Consider the following 25,914-nt stretch of genomic DNA (forward strand, 5'->3'; position numbering starts at 1 on the left):
CCTTTTTCCACGCGCCGTCGGTCCCGCTCCTGGAGCCCGAGGTGTTGCCGGTGCCTCCTCTCCCCAGGGTCCCCAAAGCCCCTCGCGTTGACCCCAGAGCAGCTCCCCAGGCTGAGAGACAGATGGCTGCCGTTTCCTCCGAGATATCTCGAACCCAGCTCCCACCCTCCCCCCGGGGGAGGGGGGGTATTCTTGGTCTCGGCCCCCGCCAGGAGGCGCCCCGGCTACGGGAGGCAGCGGCGCAGGAAGACTCGAGGCTCGATCGGGTCAATCTCCCCCAGCCCCCCGGCGCTCGAACCCTCCCGAGAAAGCGTTCACACAACCTGCGAGTCGCCCCGATGTTTATTGTGGGGGCCCACGCCTCCCGGCGTTCCGATCCCAGGGGCGGCTCGGGCGGGCGGGGGCAGGGGAGCGGGTGCCGCTGCACCGAGTGGGGCGGCGGAGAGTGGGGAGCGGGCGAGGGGCAGCGGCGGCTGGTGCGGGGGAGAGGCGGCCGGGACCGAGGGCCCGTCACAGCTCCGTGTCTTCCGAGTCAGAGGAGGCGTGGGAGGCCGTGCTGGCGGCCTGCGTGGAAGCCGGGAAGGGCACGTTGGCCAGCGCGACCCCCACGCCCGGCCCCGCGCTCTTCCCCGCCCCGGGCGCGGCTCCCGCCGGCTCGCTTACCCGTGCTCTTGCCAGGTAGGGGGAGGCCGTCCCCGGTCCCGGCGCGTCAGGGGGCTCGCAGCTGGGGACGTCGGCCGGCGGGACCCCGGCCCGGGAGGGTGCCCCCCCGGCCGCCTTCTCGCCCACCAGCAGGGTCACGCCCCCCCCGCTGGCCTGGATCCTGGTCACGACCTGCTCGTAGGGCTCCCCCTGCACGTCCACCCCGTTGACCTCGAAGAGCACGTCCTCGTCCCGCAGGCCGGCCAGCTGAGCCGGGCTCCCTCTCTGCACCTGTGGGCGGACGTCAGCCCCAGCAGAGACCCTTTCCGTCCCCGTCCCCCAGCCCCCCCGCCCCGCACCCCACCCGGGGGCCGGGAGAGGCCTTTACCTCCTTGATGAAGCAGCCGGGCTGGCCGATGATAGAATTCAGGCGGAAGCCGTATCCCCCGGGGCCCTTGACCAGCCGGCACAGCCGGGCCTGGGGGCCGGGGACTTCTTCCTCGGCGGGAGTGGGGTCCGGCTGCCCCCCTGGGGCTGCACCGTTAGGAAGGTCGTGGACGGACCGGTAGTAGAGGAATGGGGAGACCTGGGCCTTGGGAAGGAGATATAATAATAGTAATAATAACGTTGGTATTTGTTAAGCGCTTACTCTCTGCAGAGCACCGTTCCAAGCGCTGGGGTAGATACAGGGTAATCAGGTTGTCCCACGTGAGGCTCACAGTTAATCCCCATTGTACAGATGAGGTCACTGAGGCACAGAAAAATAAAGCGACTTGCCCACAGTCACACAGCTGACAAGTGGCAGAGCCGGGAGTCGAACCCGTGACCTCTGACTCCGAAGCCCAGGCTCTTTCCACTGAGCCATGCTGCTTCCCGTGTATATGAGGGTCAAAGGGGTATCGGGTGGCCCTGGAGAGCGATAGGCAGGGGGCGGAGCGGGAGCCGGATCCCAGGGCTCCGGGCTCCAGACCCGACCCCACCATGCTCAAATCTGCGAGGGGCCGGCCTGGCGCCATGGACGTGACTTCATCCGCCCAGATTTGACATTGGCTGAGACGGGTCTGGCTTCGTCCTCCTTCCCGGGCCTCGGAGCTGGCTCTGGTGCCCTCACCCGCCCCGGTGGAGGAGGCCCGGGGCTCGGGTGCCCGGCGGACCCAGCCGGGCCCTGAGCACGGCCCACCAAGGGGCTCGGAGGGTAAGGCCGACCGTCGAGCCTCTGGGGTTGCAGCCTAGTGGGAGGTGTTTTGCAGGCGGCATCACCGGGGCCCTGCCGTCCTCTCGACAACCCCCCTCTTTGTCACCTGGGGACGGCACCTAAAATTAGAACTCGGTAGCTCATTGCCGTGCCAACCACAAAACCACACTGACCTCACCAGGTCCGCAGCAGCAGCAGCAGATACGGCAGCTTCAGCTGGCTAGATCCGGAACTCCCACCCGACACCTAGTCGCTTCTTCCTCAGCCGGCTCCGCCGCCTTGCTCTCCGAGCCCCTTCCCCCTTCCGCCCGCCCGGCCTCGGCCCTCCCCCGTCTTTCCACGCCTATTCCTCCCTCCCACTCCCACTGCCCGGAAGTCCTCCCTGCTTTCACTTCTGATTAGACTGCAAGCACCTGGGGGACAGGAATTTTCTAGCACATCCGCTGTCCTCTCCCAAGCACCCAGTTCGGTGTTCTGCATGTAGTAGGTGACCAATCCAGTGATCTTTACCTAGGAGGTGCTCTGCACACAGGGAACGCTCAGTCAACTGACCGAAATGGGATGTCCAACACTTTCTAGAGGAGGGAGCCTGACTTAGGGGAAAGGACACTGGACTGGGAGCTAGGAGACCTGGGTTCTCATCCTGGCTCTGCCCCTGGCCTGTGGTGTCACCTTGGGCAAGCCACTCCACCGCTCTGGGCCTCAGTTTCTTCAGTAAAATGAAGTGAAACTCCCTGCTCCTCCACAAGAGATGAGGGCAAGGGGAGAGGGGGACCTAGTTGATCTGCTTATTTTGCATTTCCCTTGTGGGCAGGGAATGTGTCCGTTTATCGTTATATCGTACTCTCCCAAGCGCTCAGTACGGTGCTCTGCACAAGGTAAGCGCTCCGTAAATATGAATGAATGAATAAATGAACAAATATCCCAGTGCTTAGTAAATATTGCCATCACTATTGTGTGTAAAGCACCGAACTCTTGGGAAAGTACACCGGAAACTAGGCACACGTTCCCTGTCCACAGGAAGCTTTTATCTCATGAGAAAACAAGACTGCAATTCTCTGCAGCCAGTGCAGGCAGGAGATCAGTAAGGCGTTAGATCTATTGATGGACCGATTGGTTGAAATGTAACGATCCTCACACCACACCAGCTCTGCTGTAGGCACTGAACAGAGCTGTTAGCGGAACCAGAACCCTGGTTCCCCAAGCCACGCGTGGTTTCATCTTGGCAGGAGAGGAGCCCGGTGAGCCTTTAAAGGACCCAGTCTTTTTGCCCCCTCCGATCTCACCTCACTGATCTCCTACTTCCAGGCCAGCCGGCACACTCCACTCCTTTTAGCACCAGCTCCCTGTACTTGGATTTCATCTGTCTTGCCGCGGACCCCTTTTCCCACCCCTTCCCCCCTAGACACCAGATTCCCACCCTCCCCACCTGCAAAGCGTTAAGGTCACATCTACTCCAAGAGGCCTTCCAGGGTTCAACACTGTTTTCCCTGGCTGCTCCTCCCTTCCATGTCATCCGTGACCTTTGGGCATTTGATGTTCACCCCACCCTCTACCCCACGGTACTTGTGTATGTGTCTCTATTATAAATGACTTATTCGGATTATCTGTCACCCCTTCAAGACGGTAAGCTCACTGTGGGCAGGGAACATATCCGCTAACTTGGTTATACTCTCCCAAGTTCTTATTACAATGCTGTTCACGTAGTAAGTGCTCAATAATAATGACGATGGTATTCGTTAAGGGCTTACTATGTGTCGAGCACAGTTCTAAGCGCTGGGGTAGATACGCGCTAATCAGGGTGGACATGGTCCCTGTCCCACATGGGGCTGACAATCTTAATCCCCATTGTACAGATGAGGTGACTGAGGCACAGAGAAGTCAAGCGACTTGCCCGAGGTCACACAGCAGACAAGTGGCGGAGTCAGGACCCAGGTCCTTCCGACTCCCAGGTCCGTGCTCTATCCAGTAGGCCACGGCTGGGGCACCGTCCCTTACCAGTTTGTACATCGAATCGGTCTCCTGGTCCACCACGAGGAGCGAGGTGTGGTCTCCGCCCTCCTTGATCTTCTCCACCACGCTGTCATGGTTCAGGCCTTCCACGGACTCTCCGTTCACAGCCACCAGCCGGTCATTGTTCCTCAGGCCGGCCTTCTCCGCCGGGCTGCCCGAGTCCACGTCCTTGATGATCTGGCCTGAGCCCCCGACAGATGGTCAGACGGGGCTCCGGCCCAGTCACCGGGAGAGTGAGAGGGTGCCCGGGACCATCCCCCCACTGGTTAGCAAGGGCCGGGTCCCAGGAGGTCGGGGACCCCCGACTTCTTATTTAATGGTATTTAATAAGCACTTACTATGTGCCAGGCCTGTCCTAAGCACTGGGGTAGATGCAAAGTGATCAGGTTGAACACTGTTCCTGTTACACTTGAGGCTCACAGTCTTAATCCCCATTTTACAGTTGAGGGAACTGAGGCCCGGGGAAACGAAACGACTTGCCCAAAGTCACACAGCAGGCAAGTGGCGGAGCTGGGATCAGAACCCAGGTACTTCTGACTCCCAGGCCCGAGCACTACCCCCTAGGCCGTGCTGCTTCCTCTCCCTGGCCCGTCCCCGCCACCTGCTTCCTGCTGCTCTTCAGCAACTCTGCTGTCGCAGAGGAGCCCGGCCCCGCTGAATGTGTCATTCTATTGTCCCGTCGCCCTCTCCTAAATGCTTAGTACAGCGCTCTGCACACAGCGAGCGCTCAGTAAATACGACCGACTGACCGTCTGACCGGACCGTGACTCAGGCCGCGTCCCGGCCCCCTCCCCGGGGATTCCCGCGGGTGGCCGGCGGGGGAAGGCCCCTCTCACCGCCGAGGCCGGGCTGCACGCGCAGGTAGAAGCCGTAGCCGCCGCTGCCCTTGCTGATGTCCACCAGCCGGGGCTTGTGCGGGAGCAGACCCAGGCTGGCCGTCTCCCTCCGGGGCCGCCGCCGCTGCTCTCCGTGCTGCTCGTCTGCCTCCTTGTCCGCCAGCAGGAACATCACCCGGCTGCCTGCCCGCCTCACCTGCGGCGATCGAGGTAGGGATGGGGCTGGGAGGGGGTGTCTATGTGTGCTTGTGTGTGTGCGCGCGCGCACGCCCCTCTAGACTGGAAACCAGAAGCAGGGAATGTGGCTACCAACTCTCTTAGGCTGTACTCTCCCGAGCGCTAAGTAACAGTGTCCTGCACGTGGCAGGTCCGCAGTAAATCCCATTGATTGTGTGTGTGTGTGTGTGTGTGTGTGTGTGTGTGCACGCCTGTGCCTCTGGGGGGTGGGAGGGGATGGGGGGGCTGGAGATACCTTGTCCACCACCTGACTGTGGTTGTCGTTTTCCACGTTCTCACCGTTAACCTCGATCAGGCGGTCATTGGGCCGCACCCCAGCCCTGGAGGCCACCCCTTGGGGGGTCAGGTCGACCATGAACACGCCCTTCTGCCCTGAAACGGGACCAGGGTTGGTTTCGGACCCCCAGGGCCCGTCTCCCTCCCCGCCCACCCACCCCCGATCCCGGGGCCCTGTCTTCCCCGGTGGCACAGGAGTCTCAATCTACCTGAGGATCTCCTCTTGCCCCGTCTACGGCCACATCCCCTCACTGGCCCTCGGGATCGGCATCCCCAAGCCCGCCCTGCCCCATCCTCCTTGCCCCTCCCAGCCTCCTCAAGTAGACAGCTACCTTGAGAGGTCTATTAGTCCATCCCCCTGCCTTTGGATGGGAGTCCCTCGGTAGGGGTCAGGGAGCCGAGTGGGGGGCCAAGCGGCGGAGAGGGCAGGGGTCAAGGCCCGGCCAGGAGGAGGGGAGGGGGCCCAGAGGAGGAAAGGGAACCCCCCACTCGGTGGTCCCCAAGCCCCGGTCTCACCTTGGACAGTTTTCAGGGAGAAACCGAAGCTGTCCCCGTCCTTCACCAGGTAGCAGAAGCGAGGCCGCCTGCCCCCTGCCCCCGCCACGCCATTAGCTACCGGGCACGGGGGCTCCTGACTCGGCCCCAGCTCCTGCAAGGCCACCCCCTGCCTCACAGCCTCCTCGTAGGACGGTCCGTCCAGCACCAGGAACGTCACCGTGTTTCCGCTGCTCCGGATCAGCTCCACCGTCTGTGGGAACCCGCGGGTGGGCGGAGGAGAGGGGGCGGGTGGCAGGCGGAAGGTTGGACTCCTCTCCCACCCAACGGTGCCAGTTCACCCTGATCCCCCAGATCCCACGCCATCCACCGTCCCCGAGTCTCCTCTCCTTAGGAGTCACGGGGTGCCCCCTGGCCCAGCCCGGGGGATCCTGGGAATTCAGTTCCAGCTACCTCCGCCTGACCTTTGGCCCATCCTGATTAGCTTGTATCTATTATATAAGATTAGATTATTATACAAGATTAGCGTGCACCTACCCCGGTACCTTGTGCAGTGTCCGGAACAAAGTAAGCATTTAACAGATACTATTTAAAAAAATAGTGGTCCGCCCGGGGCCTGCTTGTTGGACAGTGACAGCGAGATGGATTGAGGAGCCCCAGGGAACGGGGCTCTGGGGAAATCGGGGTCGGGTGAGGAGACGTGGTGCCTGCCCTCGAGGGGCTGCCTAACAGGCCTCCTGCTACCTCTCCCGATGGGGGGGCCTTCCCTGACGGCCCTCCACATCCCGCCGTATCCTCCGTCTCCCTAGTCGGCTTCACTGCGGACCGGCTTCGCCGCGGACCCCCTGCCCAGCTCCAACCTGAAGCCCAGCCAACGTCTGACGCGGTGCACTCCTCCTCCCCGACAATCAGCCCCACCAGCAATGCGTCTTCCCCACCCAAAGGCCCCAGAGAGTCGATCCAGTCAGTGGGTGGGGCCCATCCCCCAGACCAGCACCCCCTGGGCTATGGGGCCAGGCCCCTCAAGAAGGGGGTACTGGAGTTAAGGGGTAGGAAATGGGGTGGGGTGAGGCGGCAGGGATGTGGGTAGGGGGAGGGGGGGCCTGGGGGTGTGCCTCACCCTCGTGTGCCCGTCCTGGTCCACAAAGGTCCCGTTGACCCTCAGGACCCGGTCCCCGTCCCGCAGGCCGGCCTGTTCGGCGGGGCTGCCAGGCTCCACCACGCGGACCAGGTGGCCGGCCGTGTCCTGCTCGATGCGGAGGAAGAATCCGTAGCTCTGCCCATCGTCCTTGGTCAGCTGGCACTGCCGGGGCCGGAAGGCGGAGGCCATGGCGGTGTCGGGCAGGGCTGGGTGGGAGGGGGATGCTGAGTCGGGCAACTGGGGGGCGGGGATCAGGGGACACCCACACCCAGCCGGGCCCACCCACCCACTTAGTGGTAGGAGGTTGTCTGTGGGTCAGAGGGGATGGTCCAGGCGACCCCCAACCTCTTCCCACAGAACCGGAGGGACAGCATCAGCTGGGCCGGGGCTCATCGATCTCCTGAAGGACAAGCCTGGGCCCCACTTTCTGCCCCCTGCTCCCCCTTCAAAGGATCAGCCCAGTCCCTGGCCTCAGCTTCCCCCCAACACACACACATCTCCCCTGAAGCACCCTTCTGGCTCCTTATCCTCAGCTTTCTGCCCTCCCATCTGCCCCACCAAGAGAAGCAGCATAGCCTAGTGGGTAGAACACGGGCTTGGGAGTCAAAAGGACCCGGGTTCTAGTTCCAGGTCCGTCTCTTGTCTGCTGTGTGACCTTGGGCAAGTCGCTTAACTTCTCTGGTCCTCAGTTACCTCATCTGGAAAATGGGGATTAAGATGGTGAGTCCCATGTGGACATGGATCGATTAGCTTGTATCTATCCCAGCACTTAGGTCCTGGCACATACTAAGCGCTTAACAAATACCATAAAAAGCAAAAAAAAGCATCAGCCCGGGGTCTAGCTTGCGGAACAGTGACAACGAGGTGGATCGAGGAGCCCCAGGGAGAGGGGCTCTGGGGGAATTAGGATCAGATGAGGAGACTACGTGCTGCCTACCTTTGAGGCGCTGCCAGGCCAATCGGGGAGTCAGGGCACACACATTCACACACACTCCCTCTCTCTCTCTCACAAACTGACATTCCCCTTCAACCCCCAGTGAATGTTCCTGGGATGGATGTACTACAGGAGTCAGTCAAAAGGGCTGGGCCTCTCACCCTGAGCTGAGTCAGGTTCCATGGGGAAATTTCTGGACCAATGTATCCAAACCTGTAGTTCCCATGACACCGGAAAACCTGGCTGTCCTGGGCCCCCGGTGCCAAGGGCCAAAAGAATTGCCAGTGGCCATTCCTCCTGCCTGCAGCTTGAGTTCTCTGGACCCCGGCCTAATTTCTCCCCGGCCTAGTCCGGCCCAGGGGTTGTGATAGTGTGGCCAGCTGGACTATGAGCTCAAAGCGGCAGGGGCAATGAGGGCTGGGGGCCTGAAGCTGAGAGCCACGCCGGGCTAGGCCAGCCGTCAGCGGAGCTGGGCAGGGCCGTGCTAAGTCATCAGATTCCTGGGTTGCTAATCTGGAAAACCTTTAACCACCAGCAAGACTGTGGGGGCCCCCAAGCCCCGGGTGGCGTGGCCTCCATGACCTGGAGGATTGGAGGAAAGTGAGCAGGGACAGAGGAGGGAGAACAGAGTGTTTTCCCCCAAACCCCCAGCTCTCTCCCCCTTTGTTTTTTCAGGAGACGATGAAGCTCCAGCTACAGCCAAGCTTTCCTTTGGTTTTCTGCCCAGAAGTTAATGGACGCACTGAATTCTGCTACCCCGACAGCGCCTCCCCCTCGCCCCGCACGTCTCCCCCTCTAGATTGTAAGCTTGTTGGGGGTAGGGAATGTGTCTGTGCTGTTGTACTATTGTACGCTCCCAAGACCTTAGTACAGTGCTCTGTGCACAGTAAATGCTCAATAAATACAATTGATTGAAGTAGAAAATTAGGTTGGTGCAGCTTCTGAAAGATTGACAGGCAGAGTGTGGTGGCACTGAGGCAGGGAACAGGCTCATTCCAGATCATTCGCTCCTCCCTCTAGACTGTAAACTCCTCGTGGGCAGGGAACGTGTCTATCAACTCTGTTAAATCATACTCTCCCGAGCGCTTATCACAGTACTATGAACAAGGTGAGCACTTGATCGAATGATTCCAACTGCAGGTCTGCAAAGCCGGGGAGTCGGCCAACCTTCGATCTGTCCCACCTGAGACCCGGGACTCCCGTCGAAGAAGCGTCTGGCTTTTTGAGCATCAGGAACCACGCTCGACGGGGCAGGGCGGGCTCACTAGTCTTAAGGTCCTGGAGCATAGGGTGCATAGCAGCACTGAGCCAAAGCTCAGCAGGACACGGCTCCGCTGGCCACGCCCACGCCCCTCCTCTCCTTCAAAATCCTCTGATAAAGCTGCCTCCTCCGGGATGAACTCCCTGATTAGTCACCCACCTTCCCAGCCAGGCCATCCGTCAGATTCCCGTTGCATTCGTGGTTGCTCTGCATCCATGATTAAGATCTATTTTCTCTCTCTGCAGCACTTCGTGCCTCTGGCCTCCCCGCATAGAGCGGAAGCATCTCGAGGGCAGGGACCGTATTTTACTCTTCTGCCCTGTCCTCATAGTGTCGGCTATCCCGGTCCTCCTGGTACTGATTTTTGGGTCCACTACATGAGATTCTGGTTCTTCTGGACCTGCCTTGTTTTGGCGAGGGCCAGTTGCCCCACCCAACGTGAGGGCAATGAACTCTCTCTGACAACTTGACTAGGTTTAATGACGGATGATTCTATAGGTCATGATTACATCCTCCTCAGCTACAATCGAAGGTTTCTCCATCAGGACTGCATTTTTGCTGACAATCCCAATTTGCTCTCCTGTGAAGGGACTCCTAGCAGTCCAACACCACAGCGCTGGATCCTGCTGTTCCCCAACCCGCTGTCGGGACTCCTCCCGAGCCAACCTCCTTCTCGCTCGTGCTGGGGGTTGTTTATAGTATTTGTTATTCCCTTACTACATATCGAGTACTGTTCTAAGCGCTGGGGTAGATACAGGTTTATCAGGTTGGACACAGGCCCTGTTCCACATGGGGCTCACAGTCTAAGTAGGAGAAAGGAAAGCTATTTAATCCCCATTTTACAGTTGGGGAAACTGAGGTACAGGGAAGTTAAGTCATTTGCCCGATGTCACACAAGAAGCAATTGACAAGAGCCGGGATTAGAACCCAGGTCCTCCAGCTCAAAGACCCGGGCTCTTTCCAAGCCAGGGATAACTCCTTCCCTTCCGACGTGACAGACCGCATCTCTTCCTACGTTCAAAGTCCTCCTAAAACCCCACCTCCTCTATCAAATTTTTCCAAATTAATCTCCCAGCACCCTAAACAATAGTAATTGCTTTGGTCAAATCTAGCACTTCTGAACTACTTAACTATTCAGTTGTTCTTAGTGAGCGCTTACTGTATGCAGAACACTGTACTAAAAATAAAAATAAATTGTGGTATTTGTTAAGCTCTTACTATGTGCAAAGCACTGTTCTAAGCGCTGGGGGATACAAGGTGATCAGGTTGTCCCACGTGGGGCTCACAGTTTTAATCCCCATTTTACAGATGAGGTAACTGAGGCACAGAGAAGTTAAGTGATTTTGCCCAAAGTCACACAGCTGGCAAGTGGTGGAGCTGGGATTAGAACCCGTGACCTCTGACTCCCAAGCCCGCGCTCTTTCCACTGAGCCACGTTGCTTCTCAAGCAGCGTGCCCGACTATTTCAGCCCTCCTTAGCGCTCATTCATATATATACGCTCAGTTATTTATTTTGATAGGGCTGGATATATTTCTATGCTTGCCTCTCCTGCTAGAGTGTAATCTCCTTCTGGGCAGAGAAAACGTCACCTTGTTACGTTGCACTTCCTAAGCACTTAACCAGTGACCCGCACCAAGAGGGTGTTCAATAAATGCTGTTACTACTGTCAATCAATCAGTAGTATTTATTGAGTGCTTTCGTGTGCACTGTGCTAAGTTTCTGGGAAAGGACAATACAGTAGAGTTAGGAGACATGAATGCTGGCTACAAGGATTATGTATTATTTTTACTATTCCTATCTGTGATGTATTTTATTATCTGTCTCCCCACCTGAACTATAAGATCATTCATTCGGCCACATTTATTAAGCGCTTACTGTGTGCAGAGGACTGTACTAAGCTCTTGGAGAAGTACAACATAACAATAAGCAGGGACCTTCCCTGCCCACAACGAGCTCACCGCCTAGATCATTGCGGGCAGGGAGCGCGTCTACCATCTGTGCCGTATCGTGCTTTCCCAAACGCTTAGTACGGTAAGAGTTCAATAAATCTAGACTGACTACTACTTCCACCTCCTTCCACCTCCACGTATGTTGCCGAAACATGGCGGTAGGAAAATATTTTTCCCCACAGCTCCTCCTCCGAGCTGGGGAATCTTCCCAGACCTGTTGTTCCTTCAGCCCGTGGCAGAAGGAGACAGCGGCTCTGGGCTGAAGGTCTGGGCCCACTGTGGTGGCAAGGGGAGTGGAAGGAGGACTGGCCCTAGTGCCGGGGCCCCAGGGCCAGAGTGTGTAAGAGATTGCCTTTCACCTACTCTTAGGCTTGTGGACCCAGACTCGCCGCCAGCAGAGTGGCTGGAGCCCTGGGATGACCCTCCCCGCTGCCCCTTGTTGCCTCCTGGGCCCCCCTGGAGACATCCTGTGCCCTCCCTGGTGTCCCCTGCTGCCCCCTGGGGTTCCTTGGCACCCTGTACCCTCCCCGGTGCCCCACCCCGGAACTCCCCGGCTCCCCCCCGTGCCCTCGCTGGAGGTCTTTGGAAGAAATTCCTCCGGAAGGGTGGGATGCTAAGGGGTGGTCGGTCCTCTCCCGGCTGACGGGACTGTGGCGGCCTAGCCCCCCAGCTGACCCAAGGGGCCAGAGGTCAGGGGCTCTCCAGGACGGAGGGGGGCGGGCGGCCGAGCGGGCCAGCGCAGCCTCGGTTGCCTTCGCGGAGGGAGGCTTTGGAGAGAGCCAGCCTCTAGCTCAGCCTCTGCCTCCAGGTGGACCCCTTCCAGGGGAAATCCCTTCTTTCCAGGGACAATCTCACTGTGTTGGGGTGAGGGGGAGGGAAAAATCCCTCCCGGGGGGAAATCCCTATAGAGGGGAATCCCCGCAGGGATGGCAGTGGCTCCCAGCTCCCTCACACCCACCAAAAGAGCAGGACTGTATGTTCCGGGGCTGGGCCCTGAGTGGGGGCTGTTCCCTCCTTTTTTATGGGGGTCCTCCCAGTTGCCAGCCAGGACCTGAACCCCGGCCCCCACCAGACCAGTCTTGCCCGTGGCCGTAGGCCCTGTGTCCGGTTCAGGAAGCTCTGGGACAAAGAGGGGGTCTAAGTCACCCCAGAAGCTGGTCACCCCCCAACCCATCCGGAGAGGCCGGAGATGTGGAATGCCCCACCTCCGCTCCAGCCCCCCAGGCCCGGCTCTCGGCCAGGGGAGAGGGCAGTGCCAGCCCATGGGCAGCGCCAACCGTGAGCCAAGGGCCAGACCCGGTGTCCCTCTCTGGACCCGGCCGGGTGAAGATGGGAAACAGTGTCCCGGGAGGACTTGCCCGAGCAGGACGCCATCTCCACGGAGCGGGAGAGACCGACCGACGGAGGAGCGAGAGGGTGGACAGAAGCGCTTAGTACAGTGCTCTGCACACAGTAAGCACTCAATAAATACGACTCAGTGAATGATGGTGGCCAGACGGGCAGACGAGTCCTACCTGCGCCGTCGGATGAGGCACTCCCTCGGGGGTCCGCTCTCGGTCACCCTGGGTCTCTGTCTCTGGCCGTCCCGCGCCCTGGCACGATTCTTGAAAAGTGCTGGACTTTGGTTGGACAAAGGTTGATTTAAAAGCTGATCTATTTAACAGGACCCAACAGCCCGGCGCAGACCGGCTCCCATCCCCCCGCCCATCCCGGGCTGGAAAGTCTGAGCTTCATCTGCCCCCGAGAGCCCACTGGGCCGACAGTTCTCAACTGGCGCCCCCAGCCACCCCTGGTCCTCCTAGCCACCCCCACTCCCACCTCCCACCCCCGCACCACCATCCAAGCCCTCCAAGCCCGGGATTGAGGGGCTCCTGAGAGCTTCCAGCTGGACACTGGGACCCGGAGGGAGATGGGGCCTCTCCAAGAGGGACCTTGACTGCCGGATTCCCTGGAGCTTGGGCTCGTTCATTCATTCCATCATATTTATTGAGAGCTTACTGTGTGCAGAGCACTGTACTAAACACTAGGGAAGTATAATACAGCAATAAAGAGAGACGACAGTGAGCTCCCACAGACATCATTACAAGTAAACAGACATCAATATAAATAAATAAAATTACAGATACATACGTAAGTGCTGTGAGGCGAGGCGGGGAGAAAGAGCAAAGGGAGAGAGTCAGGGTGACGCAGAAGGGCGTGGAAGATGAGGAGAAGTGAGGGTTAGTCTGGGAAGACCTCTTGGAGATGGACCTTCAGTAAAGATTTGAAGTGGGGGAAGAGTAATCGTCTGGTGGATTTGAGGAGGAGGGCGTTCCAGGCCAGTTCTATTTATTTATATTGACGCTACTGATGCCTGGTCTACTTGCTTTGTTCTGTGGTCCGCTCCCCCCTTCTAGACTGTTGTTGGGTAGGGGTGTCTCCGTTACCGAACTGTGCTTTCCAAGCACTTAGTACAGTGCTCTGCACCAAGTAAGCACTCAATAAATGCGATTGAATGAATGGATGAATGACATGGGCCGGGGGTCGGCGGCGAGACAGGCGAGATGGAGGCCCAGTGAGAAGGTTAGCGGCACTAGAGGAGCGGAGCGTGCGGGCTGCGCTGGAGAAGGTGAGAAGCGAGGCGAGGTAGGAGAGGGCAAGGGGATGAAGAGCCGGGCTCCTTGTGTCGGGCCGGCCCTGTCCTTCGTGCTCCTCTCTGTGCTCCCTTCGCCCTCCCCGCAACTTCTCCATCCCCGGCCCCCACGTCCCCCAGTCCCTGCCCTCCGTGCTCCCGAGCCCTGCTGCGAAGCAGCATGGTCTAGGGGATAGAGCCCAGGTCTGGGAATCAGTAGGACTTGGGTTCTAGTCCTAACTCTGCCACTTGTCTGCTGTGTGACCTTAGGCAAGTCACTTCACTTCTCTGGGTCTCAGTTCCCTCATCCGTAAAATAGGGATTGAGACTGTGAGCCCCATGTGGGACAGGGGGCTGTGTCCAACCCGATTTGCTCGTACCCCCCGAGTGCTTAGCACAGTGCCTGGCACATAGTAAGCGCATAAATACCTTAAATTCCCCCTGCTGGGTCGCCCCGGCCCCACCGGCCCCAGGATTTGAGTTGGGGGAGGCTCTGCCTGCCCCCTCGACTGGGGGAGCCCATTTTTCCAGAGTGCCTTCTCCTCCTCCTTTTCCATCCTCCTCCCCTTCTCCCCTTTCCCGTCTCCCGCATGGCCCTCGCCGGCTCGGGCCCTCCTCCTTTACCTGCAGCCGCCACCGCCGTCTCCGGGTCCCTCCCTCTCCGCCGGCTTATGTCCAGGGCCTGGGAAGGGGGCGGGAGGTCAGGGGCGGAGGGGACCCGGACCCGGAGTCACCCCGCAGGTCTCCCACGGCCGGGGCGGGGTCGACCCAGTTGGGAGGCTTCTCTGGCCTCCCAACTGGTGCTGGGCCGGACCTCCTGGGCAACGGGCCTGGGCACGACACCGCCCTCGGGACCAGTCCACCCCGTCCCTGGGGTCCATCGCGGGCCAGTCCCTCCTGAGACACCGAGGAGGAGGAGGAGGAAGAGGGGAAGTGGGGGTCCCTGCCGGGCCCTGCAGGGCTAGGGGCCAGGAGCCGTCGGCCGGAGCCTCGTGCCTTCCAGAATTTTTAAAAGACTGAAAGACTTTTCGACTCTGAGCCCGTCGTTGGGCAGGGATTGTCTCCAACTGTTGCCGAATTGTACGATCTAAGCCCTCAGTCCAGTGAACTGCACATAATAATAATGTTGGTATTTGTTAAGCACTTATTATGTGCCAAGTACTGTTCTGAGCTCTGGGGTAGATATAAGGTGAATCAGGTTGCCCCACGTGGGGCTCACAGTTTTCACCCCTGTTTTACAGATGAGGTAACTGAGGCACAGAGAAGTTAGTAATAATAATGTTGGTATTTGTTAAGCACTTACTGTGCGCAGAGCACTGTTCTAAGTGCTGGGGTAGATATAGGGTAATCAGGTTATCCCACGTGAGGCTCACAGTCTTAATTCCTATTTTACAGATGAGGTAACTGAGGCACAGAGAAGTTAAATGACTGCCCACAGTCACACGGCTGACAAGTGGCAGAGCCTGGATTCGAATCCATGACCTCTGACTCCCAAACCCGGGCTCTTTCCACTGAGCCACGCTGCTTCTTTGACTTGTCCATGGTCACCCAGCTGACAAGCGGCGGAGCCGGGATTAGAACCCGTGCACATAGTAAGCGCTCAATAAACGCGATTGAATGAATGAATGAAGTAGCTCTGGAGGCCAGCCTGGCTCCTATTTTCTAACTCCTCCGCTCACCCGCTGTGTGACCCAGAGCAAGTTGCTTAACTTCTCCATGCCTCACCTGTTGAAGGAAGACAATAGCCGCCCTCCCCTGACCTTGGCGCCCCCGCTGGGCCCCGGGCCCTGGACGGTGACTCGTCCGGTCCCCGCACCGTCGAGAGCAGCCCGGCCGAGGGGGCAGAAATTCAGCATTTTAACCGGTCCGGCAGTTGTCGGGGGGCTCCCCGCGGCCTACGGCCTTCCCCAGGAACCCAGCTGGGGTAGGGGGCCCGGAGGGGGCCGGGCGCGGGCGCCGTTTCGACTGGCCGCTACCCACCGGCTCGGGGTAGAACCACCCCCACACGCCTCCGGACTGGGGCTGGGACTGGAGCAGCCCGGGGGTTATTCCCAGGAGTAATAACGATACTCAACGGTATCTGTTAAGCGCTTACCACGTACCCGGCACTGTACTAAGCTCTGGGGTGCTCACAAGCAAATGGGGTTGGACACGGTCCCTGTCCCACGTGGGGCTCACGGTCTCAATCCCCATTTTACAAATTAGGGCACTGAGGCCAGAGAAGAGAAGTCATTTGCCTAAGTGCACGCTGCAGGCAAGTGGAGGAGCGGGGATTAGAACCCATGTCCTTCTGAGTCCCAGGCCCTTGCCCTTTCCACTACGACGCGAAAATATGGTATCGGTTAAGCGTTTACTACGTGTCAAACGCTGTACTAAGTAAGAAGCAGCATGGCATAGTGGATAGAGCCCAGCCCTAGTATGGTGCCTGGCACTTATTACCACTATTATTGTTATTATCATTAGATGAGGAAGAGTGGATAGAGCACGCGTCTGAGAGGCAGAAGGTCGTGGGTTCTAATCCCGGCTCCGCCGCTTGTCTGCTGTGTGACTTTGGGCGAGTCGCTTCGCTTCTCTGGGCCTCGGTTATCTCATCTATAAAATGAGGATTTTTATGTGGGACAGGGACTGTGTCCAACCTGATTTGCTTGTATCCCTGCTCCCCCCAGCGCTTAGTACAATGCCCAGCACGAAGTAAGAGCTTAACAAAGACCACGATTATTATGATTATTACTAAGCGCTGGGGCAGATACGAAAACTACCTCCCCCTTCACATCAGAAAGACCGCCACTCTCCCCACCTTCAGAGCCTTATTAAATTCACCTCCCCTCCAAGAGGCCTTCTCCGACTAAGCCCTCATTTCTCTTACCCCCTTCCCCTTCTGCATCACCGTGGAGTCGAGATCTGTCACCTCTAAGCCCCCGATGTTCACGCCACCCTCACCCACCCGGCACCTACGTGCAGAGCCGTAAACTATTTCCATCCGTCTCCCGCTCTGGACAGTAAGCTCGCTGTGGGCAGGGAACGAGTCTATTAACTGTTACACTGCACTCTTCCAAGCGTTTAGCACAGGGCTCTCCGCAGAGTAAGTGCTCAATAAATTGCATCGATTGAGGATAGTGTTATCTCGGTTGAGGTTTGAGCTGAGGGACCCGCGAGGATTAACTAGAACAGGGGGCAGCGGAGGGACTGGGAACTTGAAAGTGAAAACCTTTTTCTGTATTGCGGTGGGGCTAAGCGAGAAGATCCCAAGAACTGAGGAAGCGAGTTGGGGGTGGAGGGGGGCGAGGTGAGGTCGGGCCGGGGGCCGGGTAAGAGGGGGCGGTCCCAGCCCCCCCCCGACCTGACGCTCCAGAACGGGTCCAGGCGGCCGGGGAGAAAGTCCTACAGAGAGGTGGGTGACCGGGGGGACCCAGAAAAAGGGTATGGGGGTGGTCACTGAGTCCCAGAAAGGGGTGGGGGTGGTCACTGAGCTCTTTAGGCTTGGTGAGGGGTCGGGGGTGGGTCACTGAGGCCTTTAGGCTTGGTGAGGGAAGGGGGCTACCCCAGGCCCGGCGCTTGAGAGGCGCCAGTCCCCTCCAAGGGCTGTTTGCTGTGGCTACCGAGAAGTGTGAGGGTCTTGGGGGGGGGGGGGTCTCCCCTCCTGCATCGTCCCTATCCAGCGTGGCATAGTGGCTAGAGCCCGATCCAGGGAGTTAGAAGGTCACGGGTTTGAATCCTGGCTCCGCCACTTCTCTGCCGTGTGGCTATGGGGAAGCCACTTAACTTCCCTCATCTGTAAAATGGGGATTAAGACTGTGAGCTCCATGTGGGGACTGGACTGTGGCCAACCTGATCTGCTTGTATCCACCCCAGCGCTTAGTACAGTGCCTGGCACATGCTAAGCGCTTAACATAGACTATAATTGTTACATCCCAGCTCGGCCGCTTGTCAGCTGTGTGACTGTGGGCAAGTCACTTCACTGACCGAACTGACCGAACTGACTCCCCGGGCCCGGGGCTTCCCCAGAGGTCGGTTTAGAGAAGCAACGTGGCTTTGTGGCAAGAGCTCGGGCCTGGGAATCAGAGGACCTGGCTTCCCATCCCGCCACTTGTCTGCTGCGTGACCTCGGGCAGGCCACTTTAAGCCCGTCAAAGGGCAGGGACCGTCTCTATCTGTTGCCGATTTGTCCATTCCAAGCGCTTAGTCCAGTGCTCTGCACAGAGTAAGCGCTCAATAAATACCATTGAATGAATGAATAATAATAATAATGTTGGTATTTGTTAAACGCTTATTATGTGCCGAGCACTGTTCTAAGCGCTGGGGTAGACACAGGGGAATCAGCGTGGCTCAGTGGAAAAGAGCACGGGCTTTGGAGTCAGAGGTCGTGGGTTCGAACCCCGGCTCTGCCACTTGTCAGCTGTGTGACTTTGGGCAAGTCACTTCACTTCTCGGTGCCTCAGTTACCTCATCTGTAAAATGGGGATTAAGACTGTGAGCCCCACGCGGGACAACCTGATTCCCCCATGTCTACCCCAGCGCTTGGAACAGTGCTCGGCACATAGTAAGCGCTTAACAAATACCAACATTGGAGAAGCAGCGTGGCTCAGTGGAAAGATCACGGGCTTTGGAGTCAGGGCTCATGAGTTCGAATCCCAGCTCTGCCACTCGTCGGCTGTGTGACTGTGGGCAAGTCACTTAACTTCTCTGTGCCTCAGTTCCCTCATCTGTAAAATGGGGATTAAGACTGTGAGCCCCACGTGGGACGACCTGATTCCCCTATGTCTACCCCAGCGCCTAGAACAGTGCTCGGCACATAGTAAGCGCTTAACAAATACCAACATTATTATTAATGAATGCTCTGGGCCTCAGTTCCCTCATCTGTCAAATGGGGATGAAGACTGGTGAGCCCCACGGGGGACAACCTGATGACCTTGGATCTCCCCAAGCGCTTAGAACAGTGCTCGGCACATAGTAAGTGCTTAACAAATACCATTATTATTATTATTATTAGTATTATTAGGGCTCGACTTCCCCAGCCTGAGGCAGAAGGCGCGGGGCCGTGAGGTGCTGCCCCCTAGTGGTGGAGCCGCGCTGGCGCGCCGCTCCCGCTGCTCACACCCCCGCCTAGCGGAGGGATCGGGTACTGCGGGGCGGCGCTCCCCACTCTGCCCAACGAGCCAATTATGATCATTGTTAAGCCCTTAACCAGGTGCTAAGCACTGTTCATGCGTTCATTCAATAGTATTGATTGAGCGCTTCCTAGGTGCAGAGCACTGCACTAAGCCCTGTGCATGCATTCATTCAATAGTATTGATTGAGCGCTTCCTAGGTGCAGAGCACTGCACTAAGCCCTGTGCATGCGTTCATTCGATCGTATTGATGGAGCGCTTCCTAGGTGCAGAGCAATGGACTAAGCACTGTGCATGCGTTCATTCGATCGTATTGATGGAGCGCTTCCTAGGTGCAGAGCACTGCACTAAGCACTGTGCATGCGTTCATTCGATCGTATTGACGGAGCGCTTCCTAGGTGCAGAGCACTGGATTAAACGCTCGGAATGGACAATTGGGCAACAGACAGAGACCATCCCTGCCCATCGACGGGCTCGCAGTGCTTCTAGTGAGAAGCAGCGGGGCTCAGTGGAAAGAGCCCGGGCTTGAGAGTCAGAGGTCATGGGTTCGAATCCCAGATCTGCCACTTGTCAGCTTTGTGGCTGTGGGCAAGTCACTTCACTTCTCGGTGCCTCAGTGACCTCATCTGGAAAAGGGAAATTAAAACTGTGAGCCCCACGTGGGACAACCCGATCACCTTGTATCCCCCAGCGCTTAGAACAGTGCTTTGCACATAGTAAGCGCTTAACAAATACCCCCATGTATTTATTATTTTTTAATCGGGGGAGACAGATGGACAAAAACAAGACAACATAATCATGAAACATAGAATGAAGGGGATGGACATCTCATTAACAAAATAAATAGGGTCATAAAAGTATCTCCAAATGAGCATAGTGCTTAGGGGAGGAGAAGGGAGAGGGGGAGGAGCAGAGGGAAAGGGGGCTCAGCTGAGGGGAGGTGAACGGGGAGCAGAGAGGGAGCAGAGGAAGCAGAGGGAAAAGGGGAAGTTCAATCTGGGAAGGCCTCTTGGAGGAGGTGAGCTCCCGTTCTAAGCGCTGGGGTGGATACGAGTTGATCGGTTTGAACACGGTGCCTGTCCCACAGGGGGCTCGCAGTCTTGATCCCCACTTTACAGAGGAGGTCACCGAGGCCCGGAGAATAATAATAATAATGTTGGTGTTTGTTAAGCGCTTACTGTGTGCCGAGCACTGTTCTAAGCGCTGGGGGAGATCCAGGGTCATCAGGTAGTCCCAGGTGAGGCTCACAGTCTTAATCCCCATTTTCCAGAGGAGGTCACCGAGGCACTGAGAAGGGAGGTGACTGGCCCAAAGTCACACAGCTGACAGGTGGCGGAGCTGGGATTAGAACCCATGACCTCTGACTCCTAAACCCGTGAACTTGCCACTAGCGTTAAACGCTTACTATGTGCAAAGCGCTGCTCCAAGCGCTGGCATGGATACGAGTTGATCGGTTTGGACACGGTGCCTGTTCCACGTGAGGCTCGCAGTCTTAATCCCCAGTGCTTAGAACAGCGCTCTGCACATAGTAAGCGCTTAACAAATACCAATTCATTCATTCAATAGTATTTATTGAGCTCTTACTATGTGCAGAGCACTGTACTAAGCGCTTGGAATGGACAAATCGGCAACAGATAGAGACGGTCCCTGCCCTTTGACGGGTTTACGGTCTAATCGGGGGAGACAGACAGACAAAAACAATAGCGATAAATAGAATCAAGGGGATGTACATCTCATTTAAACAATAGTAATAAATAGAATCAAGATTATTCTTGTATTATATAATATATGCTATATATATTATATAATATGTAAGATTATTATAGAACCAACGTTATTATTATTATTATTATTAATCCCCATTTTACAGAGGAGGTCACCGAGGCCCAGAGAATAATAATAATAACGTTGGTATTTCTTAAGTGCTATGTGCCAAGCACTATTCTAAGCGCTGGGGGAGATAGTTAGAACAGCGCTCGGCACATAGTAAGCGCTTAACAAATACCAACATTATTATTATTATGAGCACGGTCCCTGTCTAGACTGCGAGCTCTTCGCGGGCAGAGATCGTCTCTCTTTATTGCTTGTATTGTGCTTTCCCCAGTGCTTAGCAAGGTGCTGTGCACACAGTAAGCGCTCAATAAATACGACTAAAGGAATGAACGTCCCCCATGGGGCTCACAGTCTCAATGAGCTCAGCGAGGCCCAGGGAAGGGAACTGAGTTGCCCAAGGTCACACGGCCAAGTGGCGAAGCAGGGTTTGGAACCCAGGGCCTTCTGAATCCCGGATTCTAACCACTAGTCCATGCTGCTTCTCGGAGCCTTGGGCCCGGAGATTTCGGGCCGGGGGCGGAGAGCGGGCGGAGGGCGACCCACCCCTGCGGGTCCAGAAGCTCTGAGATGGGGGGCTTCCGTGCCGTTACAGGCGATGAGGACCCCCGCAGAATGGAGGAGCCTCATCCTGCCGGTCCTGGCGGAGCTGTGGGCGGCGGCGGGTAAGGGCGGCTTCTCTTCCTCCTCCTCCTCCTTCCCCCCCCGTTTATGTCCATATCCGTAATTTCTCTATATTAATGTCCACCTGACTGTACCTGACTGTTTACGGTTACATCGTCCTCTCCCAGGCGCTTAGCACGGTGCTCTGCACACAGTAAGGGCTCAATAAATACAATGGGTGAAAGGAGAAGATGGGAAATGAGGAGGGAGGGGGGAGAGCTGGAGCTGGACCCCCGGGGGGTGGTCTGAGGGTCTCCGGGGGTCCCACCCGCTCTTTCGGAGCAGGCCGACACGTCCCCCCCCCGTCCTCCCGCAGACTGCTTGACCACCCACTACCGGAGGACCGACATCACCGTGCAGGAAGGAGCCCCGCTCACTCTCAGCTGCCCCGTGAACTATGGCGGCGACCCACAGCAGAGGACGAGGGCCTTCTGGTGTAAGGGGAGCCACGGGGGCTGCTGCTCCGGAAAGGACACACTGGTGCAGTTGGAGATGAAGGGGAAGTCCGACCCCGACGCTCGGGAGACACTGTGGTTCAACCTCACCGGCTCCAAGCCCTCCGACAGCGGCATTTACCAGTGCTGTGTCGTTAACCAGAAGGCCATCGTCTCCGGCCATCAGATCTCCGTGTCGGTGACAGGTCAGCCGGGGGGGCCGCCCGGGCCTCCTCCCTTCTCCCCTCTAAACACCCAGTCGCTTCCTTGGAAGCGGAAGGGGAAGATTCAGTTCCCAGGGTGGAGGGGTTTGAGTTCGGCCGCGGCGGCGGTTGCGAAAACTCGGCGGAAAGAGCCCGGGCTTAGGAATCGAAGGCCGTGGGTTCTAATTCCGGCCCTGCCGCTTATCTTAACTTCTCTGTGCCTCGGTTCCCTCTTCTGGAAAATGGGGATGAAGCCCGTGAGCCTCGCTGGGGACGACCTCATTACCCTGTGTCTACCCCAGCGCTTAGAACGGTGCTCTGCACATAGTAAGCGCTTAACAAATACCAATATTATTATCAGCTGTGTGACGCCGGGCAAACCCCTTCTCTGTGCCTAGATACCTCATCTGGAAAACGAAGATCAAGACTGTGAGCCCCATAATAATAATGATAACGATGGTATTTGTGAAGCACTTACTATGTGCCGAGCACCGTTCTAAGAGCTGGGGGAGATCCACGGTTATAAGGTGGTCCCACGGGGGGCTCAAAGTCTTCATCCCCATTTGACAGATGAGGTAAGTGAGGCCCAGAGAAGTGAAGGGACTTACCTAAAGTCACACAGCTGACCGGGGCGGAGACGGGACTAGAACCCACGACCTCTGACTCCCAAGCCCGCGCTCTTTCCACCGAGCGACCCTGCTGCTACGGTGACTGTGCCCAATCCGATTTACTTGCATCTAACCCAGCGCTCAGAACAGTCCCGGGCACGTTGACTTTCCTTAGGGAAGCAGCGTGGCTCAGTGGAAAGAGCCTGGGCTTCGGAGTCAGAGGTCACGGGTTCGACTCCCGGCTCTGCCACTTGTCAGCTGGGTGACTGTGGGCCAGTCACTTCACTTCTCTGGGCCTCAGTTCCCTCATCTGGAAAATGGGGATTAACTGTGAGCCTCAGGTTGGACAACCTGATTCCCCTGTCTCTCCCCCAGCGCTCAGAACAGTGCTCGGCACATAGTAAGCGCTTAACAAATACCAACATTATTATTATTCGGTCGTATTTATCGAGCGCTCACTACGTGCGGAGCAATTCGGCAACGGATAGAGGCCATCCCTGCCCGACGACGGGCTCACGGAATAACGGATATCGCAGTTATTAGATGATGATGCCAATTCATCGGGTAGAGAGGGTCCCTGTCCTCGGGGAGCTCGGAAGTCTGGTGAGCTTACACTGAAAATGAAAAAGGAACTAACGGCCCGTCGGGGAATTCTGTGTCCGAACCAGAGGGAGGGAACGCGGTCGACCCCTCGCTGAACTCGACCAAGAACCGACTGGCCGGCGGAAGCCTCTCCAGCCGCGGCAAGGGGTCCCCGCCGTGGGTCTTCGTCCTTCGGTGGGCGGCCTGGGCGGTGGCGGTGGACGTACTGGTCGCCCTCTGCACAGGTGAGCCGGGGGGGGGGGGGGGGGGGGGGCGGGAACCTGGGGCCGGCTTCCTCCGGGAGGGAGGCGGGGAGGGGCCGAGGGGCCGGGACCTACCCCCTCGGGAGGTGTGCGTGTGTGTGTTTTCATTCGTTCGGTCGTATTTATTGAGCGCTGCGTGCCGAGCGCTGTGCTAAGCGCTCGGAACGCACAATCCGGCAACAGAGACAAGGGGCTCCCAGTCTAACAGACGTGTGCGGTGGGCCGGGGGGGAGATCCCTCCTGAGCCCTAGGGCAGAAAGAGTAAAACTGACCCCTCAAAATGGTCTCCCACCGCAGCGTGGCCTAGTGGCTGGAGCACGGGCCCGGGCGTCTGAAGGCCCTGGGTTCTAATCCCGGGTCCGCCACTTGTCTGCGGTGCGACCTCGTCTGCTTTGCCACTCTGGGCCTCAGCTCGTCGGTAAAATGGGGGTTAAGAGTGCGAGCCCCGCGCGGGCCGGGGACTGTGTCCAGCCCGATTAACTCGCATCTAGCCCAGCTCTAAGAGCAGCGCTTGGCACATAATGAGCCCTTAACACGGTCCCCCTCTCCTAGGTCGCTGAGGACGACGGCACCGCGGGGGAGTTGGCCGTGACGTTCCGGGTCCTGCCGAATCGCCACCGGGCCGGATGGGGCCGCGGGAGGCGGGGGTGGGGATGCGGGAGGGAGAACAGTGTGATGGACGCCCGAGCGGATGGCGCCGGGGGAGCCTCTGCTCCCCTGCAGCTGCAGAACTTTCTCCATGTCAGCCTCTCTGGGGAGTTTTCGGTCCATCGGGCTGCCCGCGGTGGGGGGTCTTTCTCCCCTCTGGACTCTAAGCTCGTTTTTTCAAATGGCATTTGGTCAGCGCTAACTATGCGTCGGGCGCTGTACTAAGCGCCGCGTAGTTCTAAGATTATCAGGTTGGACCCAGTCCCCGTTCCCGCATGGGGCTCGCAGACTGAATCACCATTTTACGGATGAGGCGACTGAGTCCCCGAGACGTGAGGTGACTTGCCCGAGGTCACGCAGGTGACACGGTATTTGTTAAGCGCTTACTAGGTGCCGAGCACTGTTCTAAGCGCTGGGGGAGAGACAGGGTCATCAGGCGGTCCCACGTGAGGTCACAGTCTTCATCCCCATTTGGCAGATGAGGGAACTGAGGCCCAGAGAAGTGAAGGGACTTGCCCACGGTCACACAGCTGACAAGTGGCAGAGTCGGGATTCGAACCCATGACCTCTGTCTCCCAAGCCCGGGCTCTTTCCACTGAGCCACGCTGCTTCTTTAAATCTGATTCGGGGATTCAGCAGGGCCTAGTGGAAAGAGAGCAGTCCTGGGAGTCAGGAGACCTGGGTTCTAGTCTCAAGCCCGCCTCGGGCATGCTGGGTGCGAATTTGGCCAGGTCACTCGACCTCCCTGTCTCCCCCTATTTATAATGGAAATGCAGTAGAAGAGAAGCAAAGAGAGGTAAAAAGAGAAAAAAGAGAGAAGTTAAAAGAGAAGCAGCGTGGCTGAGTGGAAAGAGCCCGGGCTTGGGCGTCAGAGGTGGTGGGTTCTAATCCTGGCTCCGCCACTTGTCTGCTGTGTGACCTTGGGCAAGTCACTTCACTTCTCTGGGCCTCAGTGACCTCATCTGGAAAATGGGGATTCAAAAATGTGAGCCCCACGTGGGACAACCTGATGACCCGGTATCCGCCCCAGCGCTTAGAACGGTGCTCAGCACATAGTAAGCACTTAACAGATACCATCATTATTATTATTATTAAGTCCTTGCTCTCCCTCACTTTGAGACCGGCCGTGAGCCCCATGAGGGACGGACATTTTCCAAGAAGCAGCAGCAGCACGGCCTCGTGGACAGACGCGGGTTCTAATCCTGCCTCGGCCACTTGTCTGCTGGGTGACCTTGGGCGCGTCATTTCACTTCTCTGGGTCTCAGAGAAGTGTAAAATGGGATTAAGACTGTGAGCCCCACGGGGAACATGGACTGCATCCAACCTGATTAAATATATCTGGCTCAGCGCTTAGCGCGGTGCCTGACACGTAGCTTAGCAAACGCCATTAAAAAAAAAATCGATTATCCTTCATCTACCCCAGCTTAGCTTAGCACGGTGCTTGTCATGTGGAAAGCACTTAATAAATACCTTTGTTTTGTTGCTTTATTACTATTATCTCTTTTCTTATGCCAATGGAGTGCCCGCCTCGGCCCAGCCTCCGTAAGCAGGCGGGAGTCAGGCTCAGGAAGGTGACTGTTTCCCCCTTGGTTTGGAGGGTCCAAGTCACTGGAGGCTGATGGTGGCGATTAGTGTGGAAGCTTCCCGTGGGCCTGGATCGTGTCTTTTGTTTTTGTTGTACTTTCCCGAGCGCTCAGTACAGTGCCCGCGCCCGGGAGGTGCTCGCTACAACTCCCCGAGCTCCGTAAGTCCCCTGCCCGGCCTCTACTCGTGGTAAGGGCTCAGGGCCGGTCTCTGCCGAGAACTGGTGTTCAATACAGTACCTTTCATGCACAGTAAGCGCCCAGGGCAGGTCTCTGCATAGAGCAGGTGTTCAGTACAGTATCTTTCAGGCACAGTAAGCGCCCAGGGCGGGTCTCTGCATAGAGCGGGTGTTCAGTACAGTACCTTTCACGCACAGTAAGCGCCCAGGGCCGGTCTCCGC

At 57.6% G+C, this 25,914-nt stretch overlaps 2 protein-coding genes across 2 annotated transcripts; one reads left to right on the forward strand and one right to left on the reverse strand.

The window, feature by feature from the left end:
* Positions 1-324: 324 nt before the first annotated feature.
* On the reverse strand, positions 325-12,593 carry PDZK1 (PDZ domain containing 1). The gene is made up of 9 exons (XM_029081095.2): positions 12,495-12,593; positions 6,815-7,041; positions 5,716-5,947; positions 5,159-5,295; positions 4,687-4,882; positions 3,836-4,032; positions 1,031-1,234; positions 664-933; positions 325-564 (listed from the first exon to the last, which is right to left on the reverse strand). The coding sequence occupies exons 2-9, from the start codon at positions 7,022-7,024 to the stop codon at positions 511-513; spliced, it is 1,500 nt and encodes a 499-aa protein (XP_028936928.1). The 5' UTR covers positions 7,025-7,041; positions 12,495-12,593; the 3' UTR covers positions 325-510.
* An 8,534-nt stretch (positions 12,594-21,127) lies between these two features.
* LOC103167964 (CD160 antigen-like) lies at positions 21,128-24,121 on the forward strand. Its single transcript, XM_029081097.2, has 4 exons — positions 21,128-21,194; positions 21,509-21,832; positions 23,106-23,264; positions 23,835-24,121. Exons 1-4 carry the CDS (start codon positions 21,128-21,130, stop codon positions 23,840-23,842), a joined length of 558 nt encoding a protein of 185 aa, XP_028936930.1. The 3' UTR covers positions 23,843-24,121.
* Positions 24,122-25,914: the final 1,793 nt, after the last annotated feature.

Source organism: Ornithorhynchus anatinus, chromosome 16 (assembly GCF_004115215.2).
Source record: "Ornithorhynchus anatinus isolate Pmale09 chromosome 16, mOrnAna1.pri.v4, whole genome shotgun sequence".
Lineage (NCBI taxonomy): Eukaryota > Metazoa > Chordata > Mammalia > Monotremata > Ornithorhynchidae > Ornithorhynchus > Ornithorhynchus anatinus.